We start from the raw sequence: 27,562 nt of genomic DNA on the forward strand, positions 1-27,562 counted from the left end.
TTAAAACAGTCCCTTATAGAGCTCCTATTTCCTAAAAGGAGAGGCCAACTAATGATTAAAGAAATTAATTAAAGTAGCATTTCAAAAAAAGGCAACCAAAGAAAAAGGAAAAGTTATTTTTCATTCCAAGGGACTTAGTTTAAGGGGAAAGAGGAAAGCAATAATGTTTTTACAAAGTGGAAGAAACAAAGTCAGACCCTCACTGCATTTTGTCATAAAACCTCTAGTTAACCAGGATTATGACTCATTCCACTCTCAAATCCTCACTTTTCCCTCTACAAAAAATAAATTAATTAAACATTCAATATCATTCATAGCAAGGAGTTTGTGCCTCGAGTCTTGTTTTTTCAACACAGATTTTACCTAACAAATTCTGGTATAGCCTAGTGGGTTTAGTATCTCATAAAAGTCTGAACCTAAAGTGATCATATTATACTCCCCATTAGGGACTCCCCTTTCAGGTGACTGAATCAGAGCTGGAGAGGAACTTAGAGTTCACCTTGTCAAACCCATAGCTAAACAGGAACCTCCCATACAAAATTTTAAATATGTGAAGACCTCATATGAAGGAAAACTCACTGTTTATTTTGGCAACTCATCCCACTTTTGTACACCTGCAATCATTGGGAAGTTGTCCTTTATATTTACACAATAGAATATAAATAAGGGCAAGCACTGATTTCATTACCTTGCATATAGTAGGAAATGAATTATATACTGAACTAAATTTGTTAAACTGTAGTTGTGACTGAGTTGGCCAGAGCACCTGTTTATTTGTTTATGAAGTATTTATTATCTGGATTGACTTTAATAATTCTTTTAAAATATGATTTTAAAATATAGCAAGTAGTGACAGAACTTTATAGTGTTATATGTTAATGTAATAGCTACTAGATCAATCATATTATGCAATTGTCAGTGGCTGTTAGTTTATCTTCCAAATTGTGTTGTTTTAATGTCTTACCTGAAATAGCAGGGCTGACATGTTTATCAACCTCTCCAGCAGATGCTTTTTTAGTCATATTCTGATCTATGAATTAATAGGGCTATTAATATTACCAGTAATAGAAAACTTGTAAATAGAAGTATAAGTAAAAAGAAAAGAGGCCATACTAAATTTTAAAGAATTCATATAAAGGAAGAAAAATCTAAAATGCTTCTCAAATAGTAAGTTCAAAAACAAATACACTAGGATGTGAAGGATAACATAATATTTGCCTCTTTTGATTTATAAAAGTCATATTTACAATATAAAAACCCAAATGGCTCATATAGTTAAAGTTAATAATACATATGTACAAAGAATGCTTATAACTCTAAGAATTCAGTATCACAGGCTTATAGGACTTAAGAGATAGAAGGGGGGCAGCTAGGTGGTGCAGTGGATAAAGCACCGGCCCTGGATTCAGGAGTACCTGAGTTCAAATCTGGCCTCAGACACTTGATACTTACTAGCTGTGTGACCCTGGGCAAGTCACTTAACCCCCATTGCCCCGCAAAATAAAAAAAAAAAAAGAGATAGAAGGAAATTTAAAGATTATAGGAAAATAAGTTTAGAAATGGCAGGATCCTTAGAAGTCACCTTTCATTCTACAGATAAGGAAATGGAGGCTCAAGAGACATTAAGTGACTTGCCCACAGTCACACAGATAGTATGGAGAAAAAATGGAACTTGAATCTAGGTCATCTGACTCCAAATCAAGTGCTCTTGCCACTACATCACATAATCTCCATTTTAGGTCCCTTTAGCTACTATATATTTCAGTTCAGAACCTGAAAACTTATAATAGCCTATATGTAATCTGATTCAAATCCATATAACAGAAGTACAGCTTAAATATCATAAAACAATAATAAAGTGGTAAGAATGAGTCCTTTTAAGTTTCCCCTTGAGTAGGAGGGAAAGAGGGCTCTCTTTCATTTGATAGGTCAGGCAGCAAAATTGTAGCTGTCAACTTCCCAGAATAGCAAAGCTCTTTTCACGTGAACTTGTCTGTATTCAGTCAGGGAAAAAAAAAAGAAAGAAAAAAGAAAAAGTTTCTGCTAAGTAAGAAACTTCTTTTTCTTCCTAATTTGTACTAACATATAGCAGGCAAAAACATTTATACTTTACTCAGAGAATGATAGAATCTTAAAATTGGAAGGGACCCCAAAAGTCATATAGAATAATCCTTATCTGAAACATGAATTGCCTCTTTAACATTCCTAACAATCTCTCATCTAGACTGCTTAAATTCCTCCATTGAAAGGGAGCTGACTACTTTATAAAATGGCTCATTCTATTTTTGGAAGCCACTGAGACATCACCACCATTCACTATATTTTTATAGTATTCTTAATATTCTATTTACTAATATAATATTTTTACATTTTGTCTAACTTGCTTCCATTTATGCAAAGCTAAACTGGGCACTAAAGCACTTTGGGTTCATTTAAAAATTTTTAAAAATAATTTTTGCATAGAAGTATTCTTTTTAGATAAGAACTTGCTCATAATGCAAAGAAGTATCTGGGCAATTTCCTCAAGCAACCCTCCTAGAACTAATATTTTAAGCTAGTTATTAGATTATTTAAAAGAAAAGCTGTTGACCAAAGACATATAAGCATTTTAATCCAAGGGCATATAAAGTGGTATGCAAAGCAGCAATGATTACTATATATTGTTCTTGAAGTGCTGAGTATTTACAAGAGCATTTAAAGTAGCCCAGGTTGTATACTAGTTTATAATTTTGAAGGGCAAGTTAAAAAACTTAAAATGATTGTTTAAATTTTAGAAATATGCCTTGTGCACCTAGCAATAATTACCTTGAAAGGAAGAATGAATTTGCTGCCAACTTCTACAAATGTGTAAAAATGAGCCAATCGGTTTGGTTTTCTTTTCTTTTCTTTTGTGTTTTTTGCGGGGAAATGAGGGCTAAGTGACTTGCCCAGAGTCACACAGCTAGTAAGTGTCAAGTGTCTGAAATTGGATTTGAACTCAGTTCCTCCTGAATCCAGGGCCAGTGCTTTATCCATGGCACCACCTAGCTGCCCCTGAGCCAATTGTTTTAATAAAATTTCAACCTCACTCCTAAAAAATACATATATACATATTTTAAAAATAATTTATTAAACATATTCATATTTATTTAAGTTTGCCTTAATTTTAAAAGTTCTTAGCCATAAATTATCTGGGTGTTAATCTTCACTTCCTCCTCTCCCCCACCCCGGGACACTACATTGAAGAGTGTTTCTGGCAAAACGTTTGCAAATGAAAAGCAGATCTTACAGTAATGACAGGACAGACATCTTATAAAATCCTTATTTTTAAAAATTTCAGCAAGAGTATAATAGAAATTATTCAAGCATAAAATGATGTTTTATGTTATATTCTAGGAGACTCAAGTATGGAAAATAGTCACTAAAAATATTGCAAATTTATGTGCAGAATACCCTGTTAGATACATGTGGTGGGAAGGAAGAAAAAGCTGATAAAGGTGCAAAGATACAAAAAAAAATCCTAGAAAATAACTTTGTGTGTTTACAAGCTAGACAGGGAGATAAATTATATACAAATGAAATAACCTGAGAAGAGTTGCAAAGTGAAACGAGAAAGACAAATAGTTACAATATAAAATGAGTACATAAAATGCTCAATCGATATACCATAGTAAGGGAATGATTATGGTATACTGAAAAAGGAAGTGGATTTAGTCAGACCATTTTATTTTGAGTCAAGGCTCTAAGTTATGCGACTATGGGCAAGTTACCTGTCTAAGTCTCAGTTTTCCTATCTGTGAAGTGGAGTTAGTAATTCTTACACAACTTCACAGTATTGTTTTAAGGTAAGTACTTTTGTGAAACTTAAAACATGTTTTTTTTTAATTATTATTATCATCCCTGGAGTTGGTAAGCATTAATCAGGAAGATTTACTGGAGATGGTAAAATCTGAGCTCGGCTTTTAAGAGGACAAGACAATATTCCCCAAAGAGACAGACCTATTTATGATATACTTTTCACCATGAAGGGTATTTATAATAACTAGAATCCACTTTAAACATAAACAAAATCATGCTGTACTTTTGTATGGCCACTGGGGACTTTTAAAAGTATATGTATATATATATATATATATATATATATATATATATATATATATATATATATATATAGTGCTTGGGAACAGCTAGGTGGCGCAGGGAAGTTGGAAAGACCTGAGTTCAAATCTCACCTCAAACAACTTACTAATTGTGTGACCCCGGGCAAATCAAATCATTTAACTCCAATTGCCTTAACATCCAGGGCCATCTCCACTCATCCTGATGTGTATCTTGCCACCGGACCCAGATGGCTCTGGAGGAGAGAGTGAGATTGGTGACCTTGCACAGCCCTTCCCCACTTAAATTTAATTCACTGCCAGTCATGACATCACCCAATATCATAGTCCTATTTGAGATCAAAGGATAAACAACAAATATTGTGCTTGACATTTTAATAATTTGCCAATTTAAAAGCACAGTCTATTCAAACTATAACAAGAGTCCATACAAACCAATTATGCTACAATGCATACATGTCAAATGTTTACCTTTGGTAGGTCCTTTTCTGTTCAACATGGCCTGTTGCTCTTCAGTAATATTCAAACGTCGAACTACATCGGCCAGAGCTGACTTGAGCAGCTGGATGTCATCTTCTTGCATTTGGACCCGCTGCTCCAGAGAAGCAATTCGGTCAGTTACCTCCATGCTACTTGCAGCAGAAGCACTGTCATCTAAATCAAATGATATAGCAAAATATGACAAAATGCCACCAAATTCGACCAAGAAATATTTTTCTTTTCTTTTTTTTTTTTTTTTTTTGCAGAGCAATGAGGGTTAAGTGACTTGCCCAGGGTCACGCTGTTAGTAAGTATCAAGTATCTGAGGCAAGATTTAAACTCAGGTCCTCCTGAATCCAGGGCTGGTGCTTTATGAAATATTTCTTTTACTAAAGTCTTCCTCCTATTGCTCAGTATATATTGGGGATGGTCCAGGGTACTCTGATATTATGCCAGCTGAACACAAACCTTAGCAGGTTCCACTAAGCTACAAAGGCTTAGCTATATGTCTCTTGTGCAAAAACTAGATCGTTTGGAAAGGCTCATCATTGGGAAATTGGCAATGTTGGGGTTTTTTGGCCACAGAAACTCATTAAGTAATCACTCTTCAATGAATATTTAACACATGGAATAGGGAAGTTTTAATCTTTATTGATGTAGGCAGTATCGAAACCAATTAAATCAGTTCTCTAACATATAAAAATAGAAGAAATTTTATACTAATTATAATTGTATGTCTCTTTTATGCTAGGAAATTTAAATAAAAATAAATATGAAAAATCTTTATTCTAAATCATACAAAATAAATCACTTTAGCTTCTGTTGCATGAAGAGATTAAGGTATGCAAACTTCAAACTTTTGTTTCAGCTATTTCGTTTTCACACTTGCTTCTGTCATTGCCACTGAGTTATTTCCCATTCATGATATTGTAGATGAACACTGAAATAGGAGTCAGAAGAGCTGGATATGTTATTATCCTATTACTAATTATTTTATCACTAGAATTCTAATTACTAGAGTACTAATTAACTAGAATTCTAAATATACTATTACTATTATTATATTTCTAGGGCAAGGTATTTAATTTCTCTTGAGTATCAGTATTCTCATTTATAAAACAGGGATAATCATTCCTATCTTTACTAGTGCACAAAGATGTTATAATGATCAAAAAAGAAAATGGAGGTAAAGTGTATTATAAACCATAAAGTGTAATATATGAGTTATCGTGGTATTGATGATATTGTGATATTGATGAATATTCTTAAAGATCAAATAAGATATGTGTGAAAGGACCTTGGAAACTATAAAATATTATAAGATATAAAGGATTAGCATAGGATTTAGCCTTGAAATTAGAGGCAATCTAGCCTAATCATGCTATTTCAAAGTTTAGGAAAATGAGGGCCAGAAAGGTGAAATGGATTAGCCACAGTCATGGAGCCAGATCCTCTGACTTCAGATCTATTGTAATTTCCACTATCCCACATTGTTAACATTTTTCCCCTAGAGGTAGGTAGGTGACTCTGTGAATAGAGCTCTGGGCCTAGAGTCAGTAAAACCTGACTTAAAATCTGGTCTCAGACACTTACTAGCTGTGTAATCCTGGGCAAGTCACTTCACGATATTTTGCAATGTAGCATACCGAACAGAAGATAGTTCTTTTAGGTGGATTAATAGCTGACTACGCAGGACCAAAATATAATGATTTATCTTATTATATTCTACTACATCCAGTATCCTACTCGATAATGTCATCCTAGAGTTTTTTACCCTTTTCTGCTATACATATTTATCAATTACTTAGATGAAGGTATTGATTCTATATTAAATTCTAGATGACAAGAAGCTAGGGATGGGGATAGCTAAAACATAGAATTCAGATGTATAGTGAAATAAGTGGAACCAAGAAAACGTTGTACACACTGACAGCAATATTGTTTGATGAAGAACTGTGAATGACTTAACTATTCTCAGCAATACAATGATCCAAGACAATCCCAAAGGACTAATGATGAAGTATACTATCCACCTCCAAAGAAAGAACTGATATTGATTGAACAAAGACTAAAGTATGCTATTTTTCACTTTATTTTTTTCTTTTATTCAAGTTTTCTTGTACAAAATGACTAATATGGTAATGTTTTACATAATTGCACATGTATAACCCATATCTGATCACTTACCACCTCAGGGAGGGGAGAGAACTCAAAATTATAAATAAAAATAAAATAAAATAAATAAATAAAGCAAAATTCAAGAAACATTTGACTGAATAGGGATTTGTTTTGTTTGTCATGTTTGTTATGAGTTTTCTTTATAATTTTTCATTGAAGAGGTGGAAAGTAGAGAAAATGCTTTCTAATTTAAAAAAAGAAATTTAATTAAATGTAATTTTTAAAAACATTACTATGTACCTACTACTTATAAGGTAGAAGCATCTCAGTGGTTCAGTGGATAAAATTCTGGGCCTGGAGTTAGGAAGACCTGAGTTCAAACCTTTCCTTGGACACTCACTAGCTGTGTGACCTTTGGCAAATCACTTATCCTGAATTTGCCTTAATCCATAGGAGAAGCAAATGGCACTACAGCATCTTTGCCAAGAAAACCCTATAAAGGGTCACAAAAAGTTGGACATGACTAACAACTGAACAACATGTATAAATACTGTACATGATAAAACTGGAATCCAAAATTATCTCAGTAAGTCCTAATGGTTGGCTAACATGAAGAAGATGGAATTGGTGGCATGGTAGATAGTGTATTGGACATGGAATCAAGAAGAGTTGGAAAATGGGGATTATAATAGTACCTATTTCACAATGTTGTGAGGATCAAATGAGATAATATGCTAAATAAATGATAGCTATTATTATAATTGAAGAGAGATAAAGATCTACAAATTAATTCAATAAGCAAAAGACAGGAGATAGGTGGCTGTTCATATGAAAATAAATTATGGGTTCTGGCAATTAAAAAGGTAATTTAATGTTATACTTCATCATAAAAAATACACAGAATGAGGAATGTGATAATCCATATATACTCTGGTCTGGTCACTACACATCTTGTGACTAGGTATGGATACTACATTTTAGAATGGAAACCAATAAACTATAATGAGTTCAAGGGTGATGACAAAAATAGAGTATTAAAAACCTTATCATACAAAGAAGGAAGTAGAGATGTTTAACCTTAAAAAAAAGACTTATGTAAAGATAATGACTAACTTCAAAGAGCTGAAGGGCTACTATCTTGTGGAGGAAGAATTATACTTTTATTCTGCTTGGTCCTGTGGGAAAGAACAAGAAAGGATAAATGGAATCTATAAGAAATAAAACTTTGGCTTATAAGGAAGACTACAGCTCAACATAAAGATAAGCTTCCTAAAAATTAGAATTGTCCAAATAGCTCTAGTTGATTGAAATAAATTGAATGAGATTACTTTGAATTCTAATTCTGTCTTCCACTAGGGTCTTGCTCATATCAAGTACTTAATAAATGTATGTTAAATTAATAGACTCCTAGAGAGGGTCTGCCACATTTCCCTGCCATTGGGAATTTTTGAGATGAAGCTGGATACATTAAAATAATTGTTAATAACATAACTTCTTTCCACATGTACAAAAAATATTTATAGCTGCTCTTTTTGTGGTGGCAAGGAATTGGAAATTGAGGGGCTGCCCATCAATTGGGGAATGGCTGAACAAGTTGTGGTATATGAATGTAATGGAATTCTATTGTGTTGTAAGAAACGATGAGCAGGAGGAGTTTAGAGAAACCTGGAAGGACTTGCATGAACTGATGATGAGTGAGATGAGCAGAACCAGAACACTGTACACAGTATCATCAACACTATGTGCTGATCAACTGTGATAGACTTGATTCTTCTCAGCAACACAATGGTCCAAGATAGTTCCAAAGGATTCATGTTAGAAAATGCTCTCCAAATCCAGAAAAAAAAAAAAGAACTGTGGAATATGGATGAAGATTGAACTATACTATTTCTTTTGTTTTAGGTGCTATTGTTTTTCTTCTTTGAGGGTTTTCCTTTTTGCTCTGATTCCTCTCTTATAACATGACTAATCCAGAAATGTGTTTAATGTTATTGTACATATATAACCTATATCAGATTACTTGCTGTCTTAGGGAGGGGGGAAGGAAGGGGAAGGAGGGAGAAAAATTTGAAACTAGAAATCTTATAAAAACAAATGTTGAGAACTATCTCTACATGTAACTGGAAAATAATAAAATACTTTTATAATTTTAAAAAATAATAATATAACTTCTTTATCTACCCTAAAATTTTACTAAATTATCAAATGAATTCAACAAATACTTAGTAAGCAGGGTATGGGGGATACCATCATGAAAGAAGTTACACTTTGACTAAAGGGAAATAAAAGCTCTCCTTTGTCATTAACACATTCTATCTTGTATGATTCTTATCTGTTTATATGTCACATATGCCTTATTAGACTGTAAATTCCTTAAAGGAAATGATTATGTTGTCTTTCATCTTTACATTCCTAGTATTGAGCATAGAGGCTTGCTAACAGTAGTTATTTGATAAATATCTGTTGAATTGAAGAGTATAAATTAGAATATGATAATATTTTAAATGATATAGTGCTTTATAGTTCAGAAAGTACATTACTTGAAATAACCCTGGGTGTTAGAAAACAGAATTATAATTCCCCCCATTTTACTGAAGAAGAAATCAAACCTCAGAGATATGAAATGATTCTCCCAAGGTCACAGAATAACAATTTTTTTGTATACTTCTGAAGCTACATAATCCCATCCCAGACAAGTGGTTATCAAGCATTCATTTTATAGTGCACATGGCAGACATTTAATTGCTTGATGGATTTAATTTAATTCACTTGAAAAATCTCGAATGGGAGGAACTGAAAAAATCCTATTCAATTTTTAGATACCCTCAATAATTAAGAAATTTTATCTTATTTAAAGCATAAATTTCCTTCTGTACTATTTCCACTTGGTTCTGTCCTCTGAGGCTGAGTCAGCCAAAGGATAACAGGAACATAGTTTTAGAGCTAGAAGAGGTCTCAGAGGTCACCAAGTCCAACTCCTGCATTTTATAGATAAAGCAACTGAGGTCAAAAACTGAGATGCAATAACTTGACTAAAGCCAGATAGTTATTAAGTGTCTGAGGCAGGAATTGAATCCAGCTCTTCTTGACTTCAAGTCTAATCCTCTATACACTATAACACGCTGCATCTTCCTTAAGTTTAATCTCTTCCACAAAACAGTCCTTTGTCTAGGAATACACAATAGTCGAACCCTTTAGAATATGCTTTTCCTATCCTGACTGTTCATCAAACTCCTCTAAAATTACATTATAAATCCCCTGAAGTACATTGTAAAGTGCCCAATTCTACAAAGTCTCAGTCTATACCACTTAGTAAAATACCAGCCACAGGTGCTCAATCAATAGGTGTTATGTGTATACACTAAATGTTAATCAAATTAAACTGCTTCAACATTACAGTTCTTTGCTGTGATAAAAATTGTTGATATAACTATTTTTTGTACATATGGGTCCTTTCCCTTTTAAAAAAAAACTCTCTGAGGGTATAAACCTAGTAGTGACATTGCTGGGCCACAGAGCATATCCAGTTTAGCACAGGTGCTAAACTAGTGCACCTTGTGTCTACACATTTTTTTTTAATTATGATTGTCACAATATAATTCATTTCCTTTGTAATTATGTATATTTTTTAAAATTTTATGCCTTTAAAAACATTATTCTGAGAAGGAATCATTAGGTTCCACTAGACTTCTAAAGGAGTCTAAGTCAGAAAAAAGTTAAGAACCTCTGTTTTATTGACACTTTGGGTATCTTTCTAAACTGCTTTCCAGAATGATTGAACTACTTCATAGTACTACCAACAGCACAATAGTTTGCTTATCTAGCCACAGCCCCACCAATAATTATAATTTTCCCCACAATTTACCCAATCTGAAGGGCTGCAACTCAGAGTTTTTAAGTATGCATTTCTCTAAATAGTGTTTTCAAATCATTGTTGAGAATTTGCTTTTCTTCTTTTGAGAACTTGTTTACATATTTGTATCAGTTCCCTATATACAGACATATATAATATATAATATAAAGACACATATAATATACTATCAGATCTTTATTAGAGAAATTTACAGCCATTTTTTCCTGTTAACTGTTTCCCTTTTAAGTCTAACTGCATTAATTTTGTTTGTGTGGTTCTCTTTCCACCACATTTCAGAGACTAAAAACCCCAAAGTAGGACTCAGGATTACTTGATTATTCAGTGCATCCACATAGTAACATAATGATTAGAATGACACCACCTATTGGAGACTTACTGTAGAAGAGTTCTGCCCATGAAGCTAAGGTCTTTGAGGGCAAGACCAGGAGTCTTTTCTTTGGCGTCAGGAAGTGACGCGGGCTAGTGGGAAGAGGAAGGAAGAGACTGGCGCTGGCTCTCGCTCTTTTTTTTTTGGACTCTGGTGGAGAGCAGAGCTAGAAATGTGCTCTCCCTTTAATAGATAGGAATCTAGGCCTTTCTCTCTCTCTTTACCAAATTCTTATTCTCCTTAATAAACGCTTAAAAGTCTAACTCTTGCTAAAGCTTATAATTTATTGCCGACCATTCATTGGATATTTTAGACAGACTAGCTAGAATTTTAGCCCTTAACAGTAACTTCATCTGCACTCTTCTTTGATAACTTTGTACATTACTCTGCATACAGTGGGTTTTAGAAAGGAAACAATGACCTGATCACATTAATTTATGTTACACAATCTACTGGCATTTCTCTGCAGTTAATAAATTCTAATGTCTAATGAATTATATTAAATAATGCAGTTAGTCCTCCCAGAGATATATGCATTTTAAAAGAGGAACAAATGAATCTATAATTCATATAATTGCTCAGGTTCTATGGGATGAAGATACAGTTTGCGAGCTATGTGGGTAGTAATCTTAAGAGGCGAAATATCTATGCAGTCTAGAATTGCTTAGGTGTCAGCTCCCTTAAAAATTGCATAATTTCAGAATTAGGAAGGACCTCAGAGACCTTTTGTTCAATCCATAGCCCTTTTCAATATGCCCTACAGGAACCTTTAACAGAAGGCTTCAAACTAAAAATTCGATTTTTGGTAGGTCTAATTGTTAGAAAATTTTTCTCTACATCAACCCTAAATATGCTTTTTTGTAACTTCTAATCATTGCTATCAGTCCTACTTTTTCACAGTTTCTTCTATTTCTTCTTCTTTTGAACCTACAGATTCTCTAAAATCAATCAGCCAATCAATATATAAGCATCTACTATGTACTATAGGTAATTAGGCACTAAAAGTTCTCCTTTTCCCCATCCAGGATGACAAGGTAGTAGTATAGATTGTGTGCACAGAAGTCATTTGTAAATTAAAGATTCCCATATCTATACATAAGATATTCTTTTTAACTACTTTTAAATTAAATTCATATTTCAGGGCCATATATTCCTCAATACTGATTCACTTCTCAATTCCATATAATCTAGTTTCAGATCCTACCACTGTAGTAAAACAGAATCTCTCAACGATTACTATTGATGCCTTAACAGTTATATCTAACAGCCTTTTCTCAGTTCTCATTATCTTTGACCTCTCTACTGATTTTGAAACTGCTTATCAACCTATCCTCAACTTGGATACCGCTTCTCTTTTCTATTCTGTGACGTTTTTTCTCCTGGTAATCTTCATATCTCTCTGTCCTCTTAGTCTCCTTTGTTATCTTACCATCTGTCTTTCTTCCCTATACTCTACTCTATACTCTACCTCTTGTTTTCCTTTGCTATCCTCCTTCCTGGTATTAACTGATCCTGTAATCTTCATACAGATGATTTCCAAATCCTTACCCATTAGGACTATGTCTTTAATTCCAGTCACATTACCACTGATATGACATATCTTCAACTGAATGCTGGACATCACTAAGATGTTCCATATATCAGTAACTCAGTTTAATTTATCTAAAGTGGAACTCATTATAATCTCTTACCCAAACACACCCCTCCTTGAAATTTCCCTTTTTCAAGCTAAGGTTACCACCATGCAGGTTCATAATTAAGATTCAGACTTGATACTACTCTCCCTCTCATCCCCAACATTTTCAAACAGTTGCCAAGTTTATTAAGTGTGCCTCCACTCACATAGACATCATCCTACTGTAGCTCAGTCCTTTATATTCTCTTGCTTGTACTATTCTAATGTCCTTTGAATTGTTTCTAGTCTTTCCCCTTTCCATTATATCCTCCACATAACTGCAAATATAAATTTCCTAAGGCAAAGATTGGACTATGTTTAATTTTTTCAAACAAACACCTTCAGTGGTGCCCTCTATTGCCACTAGGGTAAAAAAACAAACTTCTCAGTCTTCCAACCTTTCCAGGCTTAATTATTTCATATTATTTATCTTCACATAGTCTATGTTCCAGACAAACTGGACTTTCCCAAAATAGACAATTCCTTTCCTGTCTCTATAAATTAGCATAAATCATCTCATATTTTGAAATCACTCCTCCCACATCTCTACCTCTCCAAATTCTTATCTTTAGCTCTGTTCAAATGCTTTCCTTGATTCCCCTAGTTGTTACTGCTCACTCCTTCCTCAAATTAACTTTATATTTACCTTGGGTGGAGTTTGTATAGATTTGCACATGTACTTTTTGTTTCCTGTGACAGAATGCAAAATCCTTAGAAGCCTGGATTGTTTCTTTTGTTTTTGTATCCCCAGAGCCTGGTACATACTCGGTGCTTAATAATTGTCTGTTGAATTGGTCAATCTTAGGACCATACTGTCCCAGTTAAGGAACACATAGGTTCTCAGGATTATAGATATAAAGCTGAAAGGAAATTGAGAGGTAAAATAGTCAATCCCTTCATTTTACAAATGAGGAAACTGGGACCCAGAGAGATTAAAGAATTTGTTGAAGATCACACAGATGGTAACACAGCTGTGGTTCCAATCCAGGTCTTCTGACTCAAAATCTAGCATAATATTGTTAAGAGTCAATAAACTAACTTATTTTAGCTATGTATTTTGTAAGGGGGAGTTGTTTGGAAGTCTGTTATAAACAAAATATTTCAATCTTATTTTTAAAAATGAATGTGTAAATACAAGAAAATTTGGAATACATACTCAAATAACTTTTAGGGCATCAGGTTTCTCCTGGTGTACCAAAAGATGGGGAGGAGCAGGTTTCTTTTCTATCCATAGCTCAATGATTAATATTAATTTAAAGGTAAGTCTAAAGCAGTCTTATAAGCATATACCTATCTATTAATTAAGCAGAGCTAAATTAGTGTATATGAAATTTCTCATGCAATGAATTTACTTTGTCATTTAATGAATTAAAACCAGCAAATGAAAAGCATTAAATTTAGTGTGATCCATGTATAACCTATATCAAATTACTGTCTCAAGGAGTGGGGTGGGGACAGAGGGAAGGAGAAAATTTGGAACTCAAAATTTCAAAAAATGAATGTTAAAAATTGTTTTTACAAGTAATTGGGGAAAAATTAAATTTTATTCAAAAAATTGAGTATCACCATAATTTTGTGAAAGAATAAAAATTTTATATGATTTTAAGTTTTAAGAATTCTATAAATACCATCCAGAAATAATATTCTTGGACATCAGTAATTTACAATGTAACATATAACTAACTAATAGAGGCAGTTAGGTGCCTCAGTGGATAGGGCACTAGGCCTGGAGTCAGGAAGATCTGAGTTTCTGGCCTCAGACACTTACTAGTTGTATGACCCTGGATAAGTCACAACTTCTGTTTGCCTTAATTCACTGGAGAAGAAAATGGCAAACCACTCCAGAATCTTTGCCAAGAAAACCCCAAGGACAGTATAGGCATACTATGGTCCACAAGGTCAAAAAGAGTTAGATGTGACTGAATGACTCCACAACAACCAACACAACAACAACTACAACAACCACAACCACCACCATTTAATCATCTTCCTGTGGGTATGTAATGGGATCTTGGAGTATGATCAAAAAAGCTAATATGGAGGTACCTGCTTCTTTGTATTCCTCTATGATGTAGGTAGGAGTAGCTTCCTTTGATTGGATGCATAGCCAGAACAGGCTTCATCTTTAAAACTGTCAGACTGGGGCAGTCTCACTCTCTTTCCAGTATATTCTTTCCTGCTATGTCTAGATGGTGAAAATCACAGTTTATCTACAGGGTGGGCACCATAAACTGAAACAGGTAGAAGTGATATTTTCTCTACTTTAACCTGTGGCACCAAGAAATGAACCTGGGGTTTGTTCTGTTTTGTTTGTCCTCAGTTTCAGGTATAGGTGGCAATATCCAATGAACCCAGAAGTTCAAACTGGTAACTTAAAGTCCTCCATGATTTTGTTCCTTCCTGCCTTAATTATTTCATATTATTTACATTTACATCCACAGTGACCTTGGAGCCAGGATTCCAGGCAGGATATTGTACTGCCCAACACTACTGTAACAAATTCTTAGCCTTCCCCTCAAGTTCAGATTTGCCAGTGAAGTAAGTGTAAGCTCTGTCTGATTCTACCAAACTTGGAAGGTTTTAAGTATGGACCTTATAATAGACTGTATTTTTTATTCAATGACACACAAAAGAGAAGAAGATACACACTTTATGGCTTTGTTCCACAAAGGCAGCTAAGAGATACAATGAGTGGAGTGCAGGGCCTTGAGTCAGGAAGATCCGAGTTCAAATCCAGACTCAAGACACTTAATAGCTATGTGACCCTATGCAAGTCACTTGACCTCTATCTGCCTCAATTTCTTCATCCGTAAAATGAGGATAATAATAGAACCCTAGCAGGGTTTGATCAAATGAGATAATATGTGTAAAACACTTTGCACAGTTCCTGGTAGGTAGTAAGTACTTCATAAGTCAATCCTTCCTGCTTTTCTCCTTTCCTTCTTTCTTCCCTTCCTTTCTTGCTTACTAACTTCTTTCCTCTCTTTTCTTCTAAAAGGTCACCAATGGTAACAAAGTGGCAGAAAAAGGAACAGAGAGTGCTAAGAATTCTATAGTGCTTAGACTATCTTCAAATATTTATTTAACTATTGTAGCTTTAACATTTGATATTTGTTTAATTACCAATGAACTGAAAAACTACAAGAGAAACTAATTCACATCTATTGCCATTCTCAGTATAAATGAGACCTAATAAATTGACTAAGATAAATGCTATAATCAAGGCATAATCAAAGCCTTTATGACTAGAAAACAATAAAGGATGGTTATGTACCAAGAAGGAATGCTACAGTGGTACATATTGTATATTTAAAGACATGGAAGGGGGCAGCTAGGTGGTGCAATGGATAGAGCACCGACTCTGGATTCAGGAGGACCTGAGTTCAAATATGGCCTCGGACTCTTAACACTTACTAGCTATGTGACCCTGGGCAAGTCATTTAACCCCAATTGCCTCATCAAAAATAAAAGAAAGAAAGAAAGAAAAGAAAAGAAATGGAAGATCGCCAGCACATTGGCTAGGCCTTGTATAGAAAATCTAAGAAAGAGTCAATGAGTGGTCATGATGGAAGAAAAGGTAAAAGTGAGATTCACTGATACATATCTGGTGTTTGTATGGACAAGAGGAGTGTTCTGAATGGAAGAAACTTAAGGAAATAGCTTTAGGGAAATATAAAAGTCCAAGTATTTCTATTTCTATCATTTTTATATGGGAATTGTTACAGTTATCACTGGATCCAGCTTATTGTCTGATGATGTATTTATATACTTTTAAGTATAAATCAACCCTAGGATTTGTAAACAGATGTTCCTGAATTACTCATTTGAGGATAGCTGTTTAAAAATTTTCTCGACAAACAGAATGAGATAATAATGATAATGACCCAGATATAACATTAAGCTATAAAAATTTAAGAACAGTGCTTTTAATAGATGTCTCCATACCAAATACTCATAATCACTAAACTATGTGGAATGAAAGGCTTTCAAAATAGAGGCCTAAAAGTAGAAATTAAATAGGATAAAGTACATATTATCTCCATTGTCCTGTCTGCAACTGGGAGTTGATGCCTTCAGTGAACCTAGAGAAGATGAGTTTAAATCCCAATGCTTTCATTCAATTACAAAAAGCAGTTATTCACCTGTGCAGTAGTCCACACTAAGTAAACACTAAATAAAAAAATACTAAAAGGATAGTGCTTTGTTCCAGGATAATTTTTACCTGAACTCAATTTTTAAAAAGAATGAGAAGAATAATAAAGAAAAATTTATCTTTTTTTACTATGGAAAAAAAATCCTGCAACATTTTTGTATTAAGTTCTGCTGAGCTACCTTCCATTTAAAATGATTCTATTATGCCATATGATAGTTTTGTTCGGTTACAGTCTATATTCCCTTCTACAAGAGACTGACTTTTTTTTAAAGGTCTGAAAAAATTCCAAAATTATTGATTTTTTTACAAATGCTCATAGATTATTATACCTCCAAAAGAAATTTAAAGACATATTTAAGCTAGAGCTTATTAAATCATATAAAAATCCTATTTTAATGTCTCGTCATGGTGTACAGGTGACCTTGGATTCTCAGAAAAGTGCCAATTGGAACACTGCTCAAGTTCAGACAGGTCTTACAAAGGTGGAAATGCTTTGAGTACAGACCCAGCAAAGAGTGTATGTCAATCGGGACAGCCAGGTTACGCAGTGGATAAAGCACTGGCCCTGGATTCAGGAGGACCCGAGTTCAAATCTGGCCTCAGACACTTGACACTTACTAGCTGTGTGACCCTGGGCAAGTCACTTAACCCTCATTGCCCCACCAAAAAAAAAAAAAAAGAGTGTATGTCTATCATGTAAAGACCAGTCTGGTTGAATTTCACTGCCAGGAAGTTGGCCACCCCACGATTTGGAGCAGGAATGGAGCCACACAACCTCACAAATGCAATCTATTAAAGCAGATGGATCCTTAATAGTATGGATCCTTTAAATATTTAAGGTAGAAAACTTTCTTTGCGATAGAGGTTTGTTTATATAAGTGAATATTATTTAAGAATTAAACTTAGTAGCTTGTGTGTGTCTTTCAGAAGTAAAGTATGTAGGAAAGAAACAGCTATTATGTAATCTACAAAACCTATGTACAAAGGCCTAACTATTCTCTGCTCCTTTTGGGGGTGGGGGGATTGTACAGTAAACATTTTTTACCCTTCTTCAATAGAACTGAATAGGCTTTTGGGGGAAAATTTAAGAAAAAAAATTAAATAGTAGACACTTATTCATTGGGAATATATACTATCAGGAAATCCTCAGGTTGGAAAAAGAAATGGTAAATAAAGATAAAAGTTCATATTTATATAAGCCTTTCTTATATAGTATCTCATTTGATCCATACAACTCTGGGAAATAGACTCTTATTATCCCCATTTTACAAGTAAGGAATCTAAGACTCAAAAAGGCCAAAGAATTTGTCACATACCTAGTATATGCTCAGGTTTGAATTTGAAACTGAATCTGATTACTACTATGGTGCTTTTGCCACTCCACTGCATTGCTAATTATCCAATTCAATTTTAATCAAAAGTCCTGCCTTTTTTAGCTTTATTTTAGCAAGTTTTTTTTAACAAAAAAAGGCATTTGAACAAATGAAAGCTTTTATGTTTAAAAATTTTAAAAAGAAGGTAGACCTTGATCTAGCAGCTATGGGAGCAATTCTGACATTCTCTAAAATTCTTCTTAAACTTTTCTCTTCAATGCAACTTCTATAATTATTCTGTCACCTACCATGTATAATGAGACCCTCCCCAAGAAAAATTTGGAACCCATTTTTCATCAGCAGCAACTTCTTGAGTAAGCGATGAGGGAACACTTGAATTCAACAACTAGAGATTCAGATTGTTTCCTAAGGTATTGTACTGATGGTTGTACCACTAATACAAACTTTTTTCTTAATTGTAAGATCAGAGTAAATAGCTAAAAATAGCCTATACTAGACTGGGTAATGAACCAATCTAATATGACTCCAATAGTTTACCATTCATATTTAACTTGGTAAATATCTGCTTCCCTGTATGTAAACCACACTTCTAAACATTTTTAAACACTTGACTTCTATGACTGACATAATCCTCAATATACCAAAAAAGAAAAAAAAACTGCTCAAAGTATATTTACATGTTATTGGTTTTTAATGGTATTCACACAAGAATTGCAAATTCAACAGACATGTTTCTTCAATGTCTTGGAAATGCACTTACCTGAAAAGTGGTATTTTAGTTGTGCCATCTTCTAATGATTTCAGTCCTGTCTCTTGCCCTATGCAACACCATTAAAAGCCAGATTTGAACATCTGCTCAATGCTCAGATAGATCTGTGATCTCATCAAGTTAGGAATTCTTTATAACAATGAAGATTTTGTGAGGGGAAGCCCATCAATTGGGAAATGGCAAAAGTTGTGGTATATGAATATAATGGAATACTATTGTGTTATAAGAAATGATGAGCAGGCAGATTTCAGAAAATCCTGGAAAGACTTAAATGGACTGATGCTAAGTGAACAGAACCAGGAAAACACTGTACACAGTAACAGCAACACTGTGATAGACTTAGCTCCTCTCAGCAATACAATGATCCAAGACAATTCCAAAGGGCTCATGATGGAAAATGTTCTCCACATCCAGAAAAAAAAAGAACTGTGGAATCTGAATGCAGATTGAACCATACTGTTTCTACTCTTTTTTGTTTTGTTTTGTTTTGTTTCTTTTCAGGGGCTTTTTCCTTTTTGTTTTGATTCTTCTTTCACAACATGAGTAATACAGAAATATGTTTAATGTGATTGTACATATGTAACCTATATCAGATTGCTTTCTGTCTTGGGGAGGGAGGAGGGAAAAGATGGTTTTCAACATTTATAAAAACAAATGTTGAAAACTATCTTTGCATGTAACTGGAAAAAATAAAATACTATTAAGATTGAAAAAAAACCCAACAATGAGGATTGTGACCCATCCATGTCAGCCCATTCTCTGAAACCCTTATTCAAAGTACCCCTAAAGTTCACCATTGCAGAGGTGGGGGGAAGATCTACTCAATATACGATACTGGAAGTATTCTTTACTTTCTCCAGATATCACAAGAGTACCCCTAGAGAACTCTGGATGTCCACCTATCACCCCTTGTTCTTGCTATGTAACCAGTACATCTTTTCTTCCTATCATACAATTTCTTAATGACATCATTTACTCCTCCATTACATCCATTATTCCTCACTGGATACATGTTAAAAATTGCTTCTTTGGAGACAATGGTATTCCACATCTTGCTGCCATAGAGAAATACTGGAAAGACATAACTATTGAAAAGATAAGCCTTTGCTTTAATAGAAGATATAAGACTAGAAAAAAGGACTAATTCTGATAATAGACATATAAAATGTAATCAATAGAGAAAAAAGTATATCTGAATAGCTGAATCTGCCAAATTAATTTGCCCTTTAAATAGCAAACTTAAAAATTTTCAACATTTGGGGAAAAAGTCTATCTAAAATATAATATAAACATCACGGACTTATTGAAATGGAGAAAAAGAACAATCAAGATAATTTAATCTTTACTTAATGATTCTGGTTCATCTAAATATTAATTATTTAACTATACTATAAAGGAGTTATGGCAGGTAGGTAGCACAGTGGATAAAGCACCAGCCCTGGATTCAGGAGGACCTGAGTTCAAATCCGGCCTCAGACACTTGACACTTACTAGCTGTGTGACCTTGAGCAAGTCATTTAACCCTCATTGCCCCACATACAAACAAACAAACAAACTATAAAGGAGTTATGCTATCAAGTCCTCAGAATCTGGTAAGAAGGGATGAGGTATGGAGGACTAGTTCCTTGTACTATTCTAATGTCTTCCTAATAGCTTCCAGTTTCTCAGCCTCAACCAGATTAAAATGTAATTAGGAGGGGGTAGCTAGGTGGCACAGTGGATAAAGCACTGGCCCTGGATTCAGGAGAACCTGAGTTCAAATCTGGCCTCAGACACTTAACACTTACTAGCTGTGTGACCCTGGGCAAGTCACTTAACCCTCATTGCCCTGCAAAAAAAAAATGTAATTGGGAAATGTTTAAAAAAGCAAAAAAATATGTAACACAGAAAATGTTAATTTGTGGTTTTCTAAGTCACTATGTAGCCCATAGAGATCCATTTCTATTTAAGTTTTACACCACAGATTTAGGAAACAATGAGGCCACTGAATACAGATGGCTTTTTCAAATTTAGCTCAGGAGAGATATAGAGGATAATTAATGGGAATGTTTCACAGTATGCCTATTCAAATCTCAAGTAACACTAGGATTCCATAGAGTTCAGGGTAAGGTAATTTCAATTCTTTATAATTAGCAATATAATGTGTAAATGATTGTATTAAGGAAGCATATTGCTGTCATACTGTAGTATATAGTAATTTTATTTATATGGTAATTTTTTTAAAAAATTACTGAGTCACCTTTGATTGGACATGCATGCACTACAAAGTTTTTTCTCTCTCTCTCCAAATACCAGTGATGAGTCAAGTTCAATCATCTTTACCTCATGTTCTTTCCTAGTTATCAGGCAGCTAGGTGGTACAGTGGATAGAGTTCTAGACCTGGAGCCAGGAAAACAAGTTCATATCCAGCCTCAGAAACTTACTAGCTGTGTGACTCTGGATAAGTCATTTAACTTCTGTCTGTCTCAGTTAGTTTCCCCCTCTGTAAAATGGAGAGAATAACAGTGCATTTCCTTCCTTTATCATCTGGAAAAAGGACATTCATTTCAAAGATAACTGGAATTTCTGGTACAGTCTCTGGCCCCAGTACTGAGGGTTTTCCTCTCTTCACAGCTACGTGGACCATTTGGCAATATGAGCCACAACCTTGGTATACTAGCACTGTGCTTTGGACAGTTAAGCCAATTAAACCAGATGATCCAGACTGTAACTCAGTCCCTTACTGAATCAACCCCTATGGCTCTCTATTTTCTTTAGGATAAAATATAAACTGTTCTTTTCCACTGGCCATCTCCCATGACTGAAATGTACTCCCTCATCAACTCCACAGCACAGAAGCCCAGGATCACACAGCTTTTTATTTAGTATATATAATACATATGTATGTATGTGTATATATACATTTCTGTCTTCTCCATCAGAGTATAGTAAGCTCTTTGAGTCTGCACAGAGACTGTTTCATTCACTTTATTTATTTATTTTTGGTGATGCAATTGGGGTTAAGTGAGTTGCCCAGGGTCACACAGCTAGTAAGTGTCAAGTGTCTGAGGCCGGATTTCAACTCAAGTCCTTCTAAATCCAGGGCTGGTTCTCTATCCACTGTGCCACCTAACTGCCCCTCATTCACTTTAGCTGCATTTCCAATGCTTAGCACAGTGTCTGACACATAATAGGTGTTTTAATATTTATTTACAGATTAAAGGCTTCCCTTCCCAGCCTTCTTCCTCTTCTCTCCTCTTCTCTCCTCTTCTCTCCTCTCCTCTCCTTCCTTACTTCCTCTATTCCATTTATCTATTTACTTATTACTGAGCCCTAGGAAAGACCTTAGTTTGAAAAGGCAAAGGCCCCGCACTGCATTCAGGGCCATCTTCAGTTGTCCCAATATATATCTTGACACTGGACCCAGATGGCTCTGAAGGAGAGAGTGAGGATGATGACTTTGCACAGCCCTCCCTCACTTAAATCCAATTCACTGAAAGTCATGACACCACCTCCCAATGTCATGGTCCTCTTTGAGAATGAAGGACAAATAACAACATTTATAGATTGATTGGTTATAACTGTCAACTGCTGACTAAAGAAAATGTATCTAAAAAGTTAAATAGACTAAGACTAACAGGACTTGGACGTGTATATAAAACAAATAATCTATTTTATAACTCATCGTATTTTCTATTATCTCATTTATAATTTGATCATTTAAAATAGCTATTTTGTTATACATATAGTCAACCTGTCTTTATTGTTAAACACTACTTACAATGAACTGTAACTTATGAAAGGTCTTCAGACTTTGAGGATTTGGATGAAACTGAAAACAGTTCAAGTTTCCCAGGACTGGGGCACCTAACCCCTTAGAAGTAGCTGCAATAAGACAAGACAGTGTCAGAAGAAATAAATACAACAAATACACTGGAGGTTTTTGTTTGTTGGTTTGTTTGTTTTAGAGTTGGGGATATTACTTCTGAGCTGACCAATAATCACTTACAACTATAACTTTAATTTTCTAAGGAAGGTTTCTGCGACTGGTCAATTTTGAATAGAGCAACTGATCGGGTTAGCAATTATATATATGCTTTTGTTTTTCATAGAGCCTAGTGGCTTTTTGTTATCTAGTGAATAAAGGAAAAGTTCTGTATTCAACGTTTTCTTCAGTCTAAATTTCCAAGCTTAGCTCATACTAATTTCAACCACATACTCTTAACTCTAGCCAAATTACATTATTCACTCCTTTTCCATGTTCTGGACTTTCCCACCTCAATGTCTTTGCTCATGCCACTCATTTCATATAGAACACAGCTTTTAAGCTGTAACCAAGCTGCTACTTTTTCTATAAAGTATATCTGAACTTACCATTTAGAGATGATCTCTGCTTCCTCAGATCTAGCATGGCACATTCGACCCTCTGGTCTAAGTATTTGGGTATATATCATATCCTCTTACCATGATGTTTGCTCTATGAGTACTAGGACTGTCTTATTTATCTCTGTATTTCTATGTATATGTGCTGAACTGACTTTCATAAAATAAAATATTCAATTCATGTATATTCAATTTTACTTGCCTCAAATCACTGCCTTAAAATAGAAAATAATTTATTCTGAACAACTGGAATTATCTATAAGAATGTTCAGTAATCATCTTAGTATCTTTAAATGTTATTGGCATTGTATACACTATGTACTTGGAATCAGAAAATCCTGACCCTGTTACCTTCTAGTCATGTGACTTTGGCCAACTCACTTAACTGTTTTTAATTCTCATTTTGCCCACTTGTAAAATGGAGGATAATAATAATAATTTTACTACCTACATCATGATGTTCTTATGAATAAAGCATTTTGTAAACTTTAAAGTTCCAAAGAAGCTGATCTTATTTTTATCAAATTTAGAAAAGCATCCTTTTTCCCACAATAAGTAAAACTAATTCGATTATAAATTTAAACCCTTTGAGTTTTTATCTTGAAACCAATTCTGAGGCAATAAATATGTCCATCCTCAATGTCACATTCCCTACCCTACCTAATCAAATTTAAATATTTTCTTACAAGAGGTTTTCACTTGTCATCATGTTTTTTTGAGAAACACATGATGGAAAGGAATGGGCATTTTGGGGGAACATATCATATTGGTTCTTTTCCTTAATAATAACCACAATCCCACAGTCCTGGGAAATGTAGTATGATTAATCCTCTAGAAAGGTATACATTGGGGGCAGCTAGGTGGTGACTAGCCCTGGATTCAGGAGGACCTGAGTTCAAATCCAGCCTGAGACACTTGATACTTACTAGCTGTGTGGCCCTGGGCAAGTCACTTAACCCTCATTGCCCTAAAAAAAAATGAAAAAGAAAGAAAAGAAAAAAAGAAAGAAAGGTATATATAAAAATGGGAAAGCTAGATTAACTAGAGAACACCTCTTTTCTAAGTGTGGTACCTAATTTACTCAAACATTAAAAAGCTGAGAATAGCTCAAATATGTAACAATTTTTTTTGGGGGGGGGCAAATAATGTCAGGGATTCTTTGGCTTACCTCACCAAAACCCACTTTCTGCTATGTTAGCACTGGTTAGAAAGGGGAAATTATTCTCTTTCAAAACAGCTTATGAATCTGTTTGCTTTATAAATCATTTAAAAGTAGTTGGATGCTTAGAAGCTTATAATTTATTAGTAGAAAAAGCACTGGACTTGGAGTTGGAAGACCTCATTAAATTCCATTTCTACCATTTATACTAGCTGGGCAAGCTATTTTATTTCACTGTCAATTTCCTCACCTAAAATGGGGATAAAACCTCTATTTCCTACCCCAGAGGGCAACCATGAGGACCAAATTAGCTAATTGATGTAGAGTACTTTGTAATTTTAAAGTGCTTATATCAATTCAATACCCAAAAAGAATGGTTGATGGTTGGACACAAGGTATATAAACTGTAACAAAGCAAAGTATCATTATTGTGTCAACTATGGGATGATACTGGACTCAAATCCTTTCTCTGAGTCCTTTATAACAGGTTGTTTTACCCTTGATATGCCTAAGAATATTTTAAAGAAAATTTACTGCTTCTTCCTCCACAACACACTTCAAACTTCTCCATGGTGTCCTAGAAACTGTCCCCAGAACTCCCATTTCTACCCACCCAACGCCAACCCCAGGTCTCAAGATATATAATAAAGCTTTGAGGAATACCAATATTCAAGCCAAACATTTTGAATTGTAAAGCCAGTTTCAAGGGTGGGAAGAGGGGCAAAATACCCAGGGCAGCAGATTTCACAGTGTGGGAGAAGGATCACACAAATTTTTATAGCAGAGGAGTAAAATAAGGGGAAGGGAACAAGCATTAAGCACCTACTATGTACTAGGTAGGCACTGTGCTAAGCCTTTACACTTTACAAGTGTTAGGTCATTTGATCCTTACAACAACTCTGCAAAGTGTTATTATTATTCTCGTTTTACAGATGAAGAAACTGAAGCAGACAGAAGTTGTGACTTTCCTAAGTCACAGAGCTAGGAAGCACATGAGCACAGATTTGAAATCAAGCTTTTTTGACTCCAGGACCAGCACTGGTGGCATGACTGCCAAAAATCTGATTATTACCTTAATGTTATTTGATTTGTCCAAATAACCCAAGATGGTTTAAAAATCAATATATTAAAACATCACTTACTATAGCTTTACAATATCATTAACCTGTCTAGAAGAAGCAATTTTTTAAAAAGCATCTGAATATTTCCTAAATATCTGAATATTATGTATCATATAGACAAAACATCTAAATGATTGATTTCCCCACCCCCAACATTGCATCCAGATACCTTGAAGTCTTAGCTATTGAGGATTCAGACATATACATCTCCAGAAGAACATTTGTCAGTGGCAAACAAAATTTTCTAATCATATCAAAGTGAAGTTAATTGGACACATCTAATGTGTTAATATTAAGCTAACATAGTTTAACTATCATTTGAACCAAATATTTAAGAAAATGAGAGGCAGAATAGCATAGTAGACAGAGAGTGCCCTTAAAATCAGGAAGACCCAGGTTCAAGTCCTGCCTTTGACACACAGCAACTTGTGACACCAGGTTTAATTCACTTAAACTCTCCCTACTCTGAGCAACTTTCTAAGACTATAAGTTCCACAGAAGGTGATGATAATATCTCAAATCAAATTTTGAAGAGGCAGAGCCAATCAAAGGTCAGGGGAGACATTTGCTGGCCTAAGAAAACTTAAGAGGTCCACAGGAGAGGTCTGTGACATGCATGTGGTGGCCTGTATAGAGTGCAAACATGTGACCACAGCAAAAGCTGTGAAAAGCAGCAGCACCTTGAGGAGCTCTCACCTCAGAGACTGGTAAACAAAGGAGTAAAACAAGAGGTCAAAAAGATAACACAGGGGACTCTTTGCTGGTACTAGGTGCTGCTGGTTCTTGGTGGCAACTCTATTGCCCATGTGGAATCCTGGGACACAGTTCCAGGGCAGCTTGTTGTTGGTCACATAGAAGCAGGGATCCTGGTCATATCTTAAGAACCAGAATTGTAAAAGAGGCACAAACATTCACTGAAGAAAAGAATTTAAAAAGCAGAATTGGCCAAATGGAAAAAGAGGTACAAAGTCTCACTGATGAAAATAATTCCTCAAAAATTAGAATTAGGCAACTGGAAGCTAATGACTCCATGAGACATCAAGAAAAAATAAAACAAAGTCAAAAGAATGAAAAAACAGAAGAGACAGGGATGGAGGGAAATATATAGTCATCATAACTGTGAATGTGAACAGGACAAACTCATGCATAAAATGGAAGCAGATTGCAGAATGGATTAGAAATCAGAATCCAACAATATGTTGTTTATAAGTGACACACTTGAAACAGAAAGACAAACACAGAATTAAAATAAAGGGCTGGAGCAGAATCTAATATGCTTCAACTAAAGTAAAAAAGACAGGGGTAGCAATAATGATCTCAGACAAAGCAAAAGTGAAAATAGACCTAAATTAAAAGAGATTATCAGGGAAAGTACATTTCGATAAAAAGTACCATCGACAATGAAGTAATATATAAAAATACAGTAAATTTCTCTGATTAAGGCCTCATTTCACAAATATATAGGGAGAGCTGAGTCAAATTTATTAGAACTAAGAGCCATTTCACAATTGATAAATAGTCAAAGGGTATGTACAGGAAGGTTTCAGAAGATAATACTATCTATGGTCATATGAAAAATGCTATCAATCACTAATTTTTTTTAGGGGGGGGAGCAGGGCAATGGAGCTTAAGTGACTTGCCCAGGGTCACACAGCTAGTAAGTGTCAAGTGTCTGAGGCTGGATTTGAACTCAGGTCCTCCTGAATCCAGAGCTGGTGCTTTATCTACTGTGCCACCTAGCTGCCCCTCTCAATCACTATTAATTAGAGAAGTGCAAATTAAAACAACTCTGAGGTACCAACTCACACTTATGAGAAATGACAAATACTAGAGGGGATGAGGGGGAAAATAGGTACATTAATGAACTCTTAATGGAGTAGTGAAAGGGTCCAACCATTCTGGAGAACAATTTTCAACTATGTCCAAAGGGCTATAAAACTGTGCATACATACCCTTTGACCCAGAAATACTTCTACTAGGTGTATATCACAAATAGATCAAAGGAAAAGGAAAAGAATCTATACGTTCATATTTATATCAGGGGCAGGTAGG

At 34.7% G+C, this 27,562-nt stretch overlaps 1 protein-coding gene across 5 annotated transcripts in view; it reads right to left on the reverse strand.

The window, feature by feature from the left end:
* The window catches only part of EML1 (EMAP like 1), a 195,756-nt gene that overhangs the window by 130,138 nt on the left and 38,056 nt on the right, over positions 1–27,562 (reverse strand). For 2 of the 5 annotated variants that reach the window (XM_043987718.1, XM_043987717.1), the window contains exons 2-3: positions 4,569–4,751; positions 965–1,030 (exon numbers count right to left, since the gene is read on the reverse strand). In XM_043987718.1, coding sequence (XP_043843653.1) covers positions 965–1,030; positions 4,569–4,751 — 249 coding nt within the window. Of the gene's footprint in view, positions 1–964; positions 1,031–4,568; positions 4,752–22,628; positions 22,702–27,562 lie in introns of those variants that run through there. The other 3 variants (XM_043987720.1, XM_043987719.1, XM_043987721.1) reach the window with 2 other exon arrangements.

This window comes from Dromiciops gliroides, chromosome 2 (genome assembly GCF_019393635.1).
Source record: "Dromiciops gliroides isolate mDroGli1 chromosome 2, mDroGli1.pri, whole genome shotgun sequence".
Classification (NCBI taxonomy): Eukaryota; Metazoa; Chordata; class Mammalia; order Microbiotheria; family Microbiotheriidae; genus Dromiciops; species Dromiciops gliroides.